The sequence below is a fragment of the Pteronotus mesoamericanus genome, unplaced genomic scaffold, assembly GCF_021234165.1.
Source record: "Pteronotus mesoamericanus isolate MK-2021 breed Mesoamerican mustached bat unplaced genomic scaffold, CSHL_Meso_final contig_90, whole genome shotgun sequence".
Classification (NCBI taxonomy): domain Eukaryota; kingdom Metazoa; phylum Chordata; class Mammalia; order Chiroptera; family Mormoopidae; genus Pteronotus; species Pteronotus mesoamericanus.
Genome location: NW_026555277.1, coordinates 2,065,592 through 2,072,946, shown reverse-complemented (window position 1 = coordinate 2,072,946; position 7,355 = coordinate 2,065,592). Strand labels below are relative to the sequence as shown.

General features: G+C 36.4%; 1 protein-coding gene across 1 annotated transcript; it reads left to right on the top strand.

The window, feature by feature from the left end:
- Positions 1–2,581: 2,581 nt before the first annotated feature.
- Positions 2,582–4,861, top strand: CCL20 (C-C motif chemokine ligand 20). Its single transcript, XM_054585591.1, has 3 exons — positions 2,582–2,660; positions 3,796–3,910; positions 4,759–4,861. The coding sequence occupies exons 1-3, from the start codon at positions 2,582–2,584 to the stop codon at positions 4,859–4,861; spliced, it is 297 nt and encodes a 98-aa protein (XP_054441566.1).
- The last annotated feature ends 2,494 nt before the right edge of the window (positions 4,862–7,355 follow it).

Here is a 7,355-nt window from a genome sequence, read left to right as displayed (position 1 = left end):
TCATTCTTATCTTCTTCAAAGTTTGGATATTCTGTCTTTCTAAGGATTATAATGTCATCCAGAGACATATCTAGAAAGGACATCTTTCCCAAATCCTTAGGGTCTGTCAGTGCCTTTCCAGAAGGTGCTAGGTTGGAAGACAAAGCCATCTTCCCAGTACTTGATCTCACCACCCGCTGAGCCAACTTCGTGTGTCAGATATCCCCTTTTCAATTCCTGAGTTTAGCAATTTGCCTTCTCTTCATTCTTTAGCGCTTCCCCCCATGTATTTATTGATTAGTTCAATTAAAGCTTGTTAATTTTGTTGACCTTTCTGAAGAACCAATTTTTGGTTACACTGATTTCCTCTGTTGTTTTACTATTCCTTATTTCCATTATCCCTGCTATGTTTCCCTCTGAGCAGTGTTTTTGCGGGATCTCATAAGTTTTAATATGTTGTACTTTCATTTTCATTCATCTCAATGTATTTTCTCCTTTTTGATTTCTTCTTTGACACATTGGTTGCTTAGAAATGTATTGTTTAATATCCATGTGTTTATGAAATTACCAAGTTTCCTTCTGTTACTGAATTCTAGTTCAATTCTGTTGCGGTTTGAAAACATACTTAGTATGATCTCAATCCTTTTAAATTACTAAGACTTGTTCTATGTCCCAGCATATTATTTATATTGGAGGACGTTCCATATGCACATGAGAAGAATGCTTATTCTATTGATGTTGCATTAAGTGTTTTATAGATGTCTGTTAGGCCTACTTGGTATATTGTTCAAGTATTTATTTTCTTGTGGCTCTTTTGTCTAGTTTTTCTACTTATTATTAAAAATATAATATTGAGATATTAAAATTTTATTGTTGAATTGCTTATTTTTCTCTTTAATTTTATCAGTTTTGTTTTATGTATTTTGAGGTGCTGTTGATGTATATTTGGTCATAATTTTTATATCTTCTGGATGGATTGATCCTTCATTATTGTGGAATTTCCTCTTCATTTCTAGTTTTTGTTTTAAAACCTGTTTTTGTTTTTTAAAGATTTGGTATAGCAACTCCAGTTCTCTCTTGTTTATTGATTGGTGGTTTATCTTTTTCAATTCATTTGTGTTCAGTGGACAGTTTTAAAAAATGATTTCAATGTTTTTTATTTTTAAATTATCATATAATACAATTCACTTTTTTCTTTTGCTGTACAGCTTTATGATTTTAAACACACAGGTAGATATGTGTAACCATGCCCATAATGGCATAAAAATAATTCTATCACCCCCCAGACACACTTGCATTATTTCTTTACAGTTTACCTGTCCTACAAACCCAATCCTTAGCATACAATGATATTCTCCCTAGTGGAGCATTCTTATTACATTCTTCTCCTTCTCCTTCTCTTTCTCCTTCTCCTCCTCCTTCTCCTCCTCCTTCTTCTCCTTCTCCTTCTCCTTCTCCTCCTTCTCCTTCTCTTTCTCCTTCTCCTTCTTCTTCTTCTTCTTCTTCTCCTCCTCCTTCTTCTTCTTCTCCTTGTTCTTGTTCTTGTTCTTCTTCTTCTTCTTCTTCTTCTTCTATCACTATTATTTGACATTTGTTTCATTGATTAACCTCTGCTCATAGGCTCCTTCATTCTCAACCCTTCTGAAGACTGGGTTGAGTTACATAATTACATGAGCATGAAGAGTTTAGGGCAAGTGAGATTACTTGCTGGACTGCAATATTGATTAGAGTCTTGTAAATGGAGCAGATTCTTAGAAGAGTTGATATAAAATCAAGACAAAGCTGAAACCTGAGTCTTCGTTTTTTAAATCTTCACTCTAGGATATGTTTATTGATTTTAGAGAAAGGAGAAAGGAGTGAGGGTGAGAAATATCAATCCTGTATACTACATGGGACAGAACCCACAACCTAGGTGTGTGCCCTGATTGGGAATTGAACCTGCAACATTTTGGTGTACAGGACAGTGCTCCAACCAACTTAGCCACCTGATCAAGGTGAGGCTTGAGTGTTACTTAAGGGTTGCCGTTTTCCACAAAAGTCAGGGACACTTCTGCAGCATTGATATATTACCTGATCTGAAAGGCAGCCTAGAAATTCAAGGTCTCTGGTGACAGCTGAGCACAAACTAGCAATTGTAAATGATTCCCGAGTATGTCTGGAATCCTCCCTCTGATTGGCTTTGGAAAGCAAATACAGTATAACAATAGGAGTTCTGGAATGCTCCTGTGTGGGGCTGACCTTTGTATTACTGTCAACCCTTGTCCTCTTTTCAGAGACAAGAGACTAAGTTAAAACTAGATGGGAATCTTTAAAGGATGCTACAGGATTTCCCCTTTTTCTCCCCTTTCCCACTCTGACCTTCACATTTTCCCAACAAGAGAAAGGCAGGAAGATTTCCCTGTGGTTTTTTTTTTCTTCGTGATGACATGATGGGGCAGGTCCATCAATGGGGAAAACCCCATGGGAGAACACGCCTTTTGTGTACATTCCCAATATTTGCTATAAATACTGCCATCTAAGCCTCAGGTGGCTACCAGAGCATAGCAACACTCCCAGAGCGCTGGGTACTCAGCACGGTGCACATCTATTCTTCAAGCTGAAAATGATGAGCAGTAGCAAGAGTTTGCTCCTGGCCGCTTTGATGTCACTGCTGCTACTCCACCTCTGCAGCCAGTCAGAAGGTAAGCGTCACTCTTTCTGCTTGCATGGGAGGAAGGGCTATTTTCATTTTCCTCTAAGCTTTGAGCTCATCTGGGGGTCCCTAAAGGATAGCAGCCTGTCAGAAAGTCTCCAAAAGAGAATGATGGGAGCTGTCAGCTCATTGGTGAATGAAGGAGGGAAGGGTTCCTGCTGCTGACCAGGCTTTCCTCTGCACTGCCAATCCCAGCAGACGTCAGGGGGTAGGCCAGAGAGACCCCTGAGCTCCAGCATGCTGCCAAAGTCTTATTTCTGAGAATGGTATTCATTGGGTAACATGACCAGTGAACGGGGTCACTCTCAGATGTAAGGAATGCTCTCCCTTCCCCAACTTTCTCGTCTCCCTACTGAGTAGTTTCAGTGAAGTTTAAAACTCATTCTTTGGGGTGCACTATGGCACCTGACTTCTTCATTTTTGCAAGGCCTCTGGGACATCACTTGTCAACTTTGTTGTAACATTTATCCTTATCTGACATCAGATTATAATGTGACTTAGATGAGTGTCCAAGTATTGCTCTATTGCTGTAAGAGAGCACCAATTTTAGTAACAGATGCATTCCTAAAAATGCATGTGTTGGACTTTTATCAACAAAATGAGAAATTTCCATTTGTTGTTATCATTTCAAAGTGGTCTTGTTATAGCTGCTATAAAATCAGCTTTGATAAATCACATTTTCCTTTGTAAAGTCTTGTCCTTCTTCTCCTCTCAATACTCAGTAGCCAGATAATAGATGAAAATCTGCCAATTTATTCATTTTCTGAATTTGAAAGTTAATCTATAAGAGTTTATTCAAGTGGGAGTTACTCATATTCTCGAATAATTATAATGGATTGAACTAAGACAGTTTGTGTTTTTAATAGAGATATTCTTTTTATGAAAAGTCATGTGCTTCTAAACTATATTATTGAACCAAAATTTCCCAGCACTCAGACAGTTTTTTAAAAAGGAACTGGAAACTGTGTTAAATTGGGTCTCAAAAACACTGGAACTGTCCTTCTAAACAGTTTATCTACCCCATAAATCAGATTTCAGGTTTTCTACAACTACAAATAGTTTCATAATACCTATCACAAGAAGAGTCTCTTCATGTGGACTCAATACCTTTCATTTCCTTTTAGCAGCAAGCACCTTTGACTGCTGCCTTGGCTATACAAAAAACCACCTGCCTTTCAGAAGTATCAAGAACTTCACAAAGCAGTTTGCCAATGAAGCTTGTGACATTGATGCAATCATGTAAGTTATTAATTGATTTTAGCTCAGTTGTACAAGGAGTACATGGGAATTTCAGAAATAAAAAGTTTTTGCCCTTTTTGGCGTTTCATTCAGAAATAATGAATGTGGAAAAGATAGCTTTGTTTTAGTAGTGCATGTCTATTTCAAAGTTCACTTGTGTATATATATATATATAACTGTTCAGTTATTGGGGTATCATTGGTTAATAAAATTATATAGGATTCAAGTGTACAATTCTATAATACACCATCTGTATATTGCGTTGGGTGTTCCCACCCAAAGCTAAGTGTCCTTCTGTGAATGACAGGAGGAGACTTGATTCAAAGCTCACTTTAAGTAAGAGTAAGAAAAGGCACAAGTTTTGTTTTAAAAAAGAAACATAGTAGGGGCAAAATCACTTTCTAAGATAAACTTAGAGGCTACTAAAGTGCTACTTCAGGAAAATATGGAAAACATAGACTTTAAAATGAGCATATTGCACCAGAAAATGATAGAAGCTGTAAGTAAAAATTCAGAGTAATTATACTGTTATATATGGTATTCTTGGTTTATACAGGATATTATACTTTGGAATAATAAAAATTATATATATAGAGTCTTGAACTTTATTTTTCAGCCCTTGCACAGTCATTTGTTAAACTGTAGAGAAAGTCGGGGAGCATCCCTTTCATTTCTTGCATCAAGCTTTATTGGGAGAATTTTTTTTTAAAATTTTGTTTCACCTCTGAAATAAATGAAATGATTAGTGTGTAAAGCAATCAACTGAAATATGAAATTTCCATTGCATGTTCTGTGATAAAGCCATTTAAAAGCTCTTTAAACACAAACCAATTTTTCTGATTTTTCAGCTTTCACACAAGAAGAGGATTCGCTGTGTGTGCAAATCCAACGGAGCCATGGGTGAAACATGCCATCCATGTCCTCAGGTATGAAACAGTCACTATCTATTAGCCTCTTTGCAAATATGTGGGTCAAGAACAATGTGCAGAGTGGTGGATCCTAGGCTTGGAATGTTTTAGCTTAAGCACTGTGGAATTTTGAAAAGGGAAGTTAGAGTTGGACCATCAAAACAAAAATTCATTTTTTTTCTACTTATACAACATTTTTATTTTTTAAAATTCAATTTCTCACATGATGTATTGGATTCCTCTATGCAGCTGATAGTCATGAGCTGTTGGATTCTTGTGGTAGAAATGTCTCCTGTTTATATAATTGCAGACTTCATGACATTTGTTTGTTAAAAACTGAAGCAGAAAGAGTGAAATGAGAACACTCGCTCTGATTTACACTGATGATAATAAAGAGTCACATTTTCTCAACAGATAGAAGTCACCTAACACCAGGGTGCTATAAACACAGAATTTGAAGACACAACATAAGTGTTCACATCCTGTTTCTGTCATTAGCTCACTGAGTTTTGATGGACAGGGCTCTTCTTCTCTGAACCTCTATTTCCTCATCTGCATTCAGGGCTGCTTAGCCTCTTGAGATGTGATTAGGGAAAGACAGGCAATCACTAGGTACCAAAGTATTTCCTGCCATCCAGTCACTCTGTCATTGCTTATTTGTTTCCTGTCTTTCTCTTTACAGACACAGAGCCAAAACTGTGAAAACCTGATGCTCTCTGGAATGAAATTGGATACGGCTCAAGAATAAAAAGAACCCCACTGGAGTTGGTGGTTTCACTTGCTCATCGTTGTGGGTTTATCACTTATCTGATTTGTGTCATTGGACTTGTCCAGTTAATGAGGTTGACACATCACATCATACTTTGCTTTGTTAAGCATTGCATAAGAGTCAAGCTATTTTATGTTAAGTTATTTATATATGTGGGCTTCATGTGTATGTCTTGTTATTTAATAATAATTTCCCATAAGCTATTTAGTATGATGTATAAAATTATGCATTGAAGAAAAAAGATTTAATGAACTTTTTTTTGCAAGCAATAGCTCTTTTAAAAAAACTATTTAACATTCTTCTGTTTAGATCATTTTGTACTCTAAGTTGTTGTAATGACCTGTAAAAGATAAAAATTATGAGAATAAATGTTAAAAATAAAAAAACCAAAGTTGTTTGTTGATTGAGTTACATAGCATTTAAGATATATTAAAAGTATTTAAGGTATAGTAGGAAATACAAACATTTCCAGGAAAAATTGTGTTCCTCATTTGCTTTTGCCTGGCTATTCCCTTTACCTCTATCCTTTATGGTCCAGGACTTCATCTATATGAATTATAATCAAAAGGTATTGTTTTTGGGATTCAAAGTCATCCAAATATGAAATTAGAAAGATCCCATAGCTGAGAGTTATATCTCAGCGTTTAGTGATTCAAAACTTTTAAATTTTTAGTTATTTATTTTTATCCTTACATTTTATTTTCTTATTAAAAAATTTTTATTATTGTTTAAGTTGTTACAAACTTTTTAAAAATAACAAATTGCACCCATACACTTGCAGGGTCAAAGTCCATTGATTTAAAAGTCTTGGAATATGTGGATATTTTAGAAGATTTTAAGAGTGTTATATCATTCTTAGATGTTTGATCCTTCCTGTGTTTAGATGATTAAAAAGGACAAAATTCTGAAAAAAAAATTAATTAATTTAAAAATACACCCATATACTTTGCGACTACAGGGACAGAACACACATTTCAAAAATACCTTGAAAGATCACTTAGCCCATCATTTTGTCACCAGTCAGGGACCTAGAAATGGGCATCTCAGCACAGAATATTTCTCTCCTTCACAAGTTCTGCTGACTCATCTTTCAGCTGTTTCTAAAAAAGAATGTGATCATGTGAAAGGTTATGGTGGTGATAGAGTCTCACCAACCAAAAGAGGGACTTTAAATGTGTGAAACCAAGCAAGAATTCAGAAATAAGACAAAAGGATGATGCTGAAACAGTGTGCTCACCGAAGTTCATGATGCGCTTCAACCCTACGCTCAGGACAGTCTGCCTCAGATTCCAAAGGCCACTGGAAAAGTCCCTGGAGGCAGAAATGCTGATGATACTGTGCAGAACCTAGACACGCAAATCATAAAGCTGGGCAGCGGTGGGTCATTCAGTGAAAACAAAGTCAAAAGCTGCAAATGGCTCAATAGGCCCCGAAGACATCTCCAAGCTCAGGACTAATAACATTGAATCATCAGGGAAAGTATGCTCAATATCCTGTTTATTTATTTATCAAACATGGGTTTAGTACCTATTATAATGCCAGGCACTGAGCCAAAAGAAACTTGAGATACCCAGTGAGAACTTGGTCTTTGCTCCCAGGTAATCAGGGTTGAGTGTAGTTAGAAGGAGGGGGTGAAAATGAGCCAGCTATTATGACATAGAGTGATTAGCTCTTGAATAATGAAAGTCATAGGGTGCTGTAGGGCACCGGCAATGAGAAGGAAAGAAGGAAATCAGAAGGAAAGAAGGAAGGAAATTAATAGCCAATG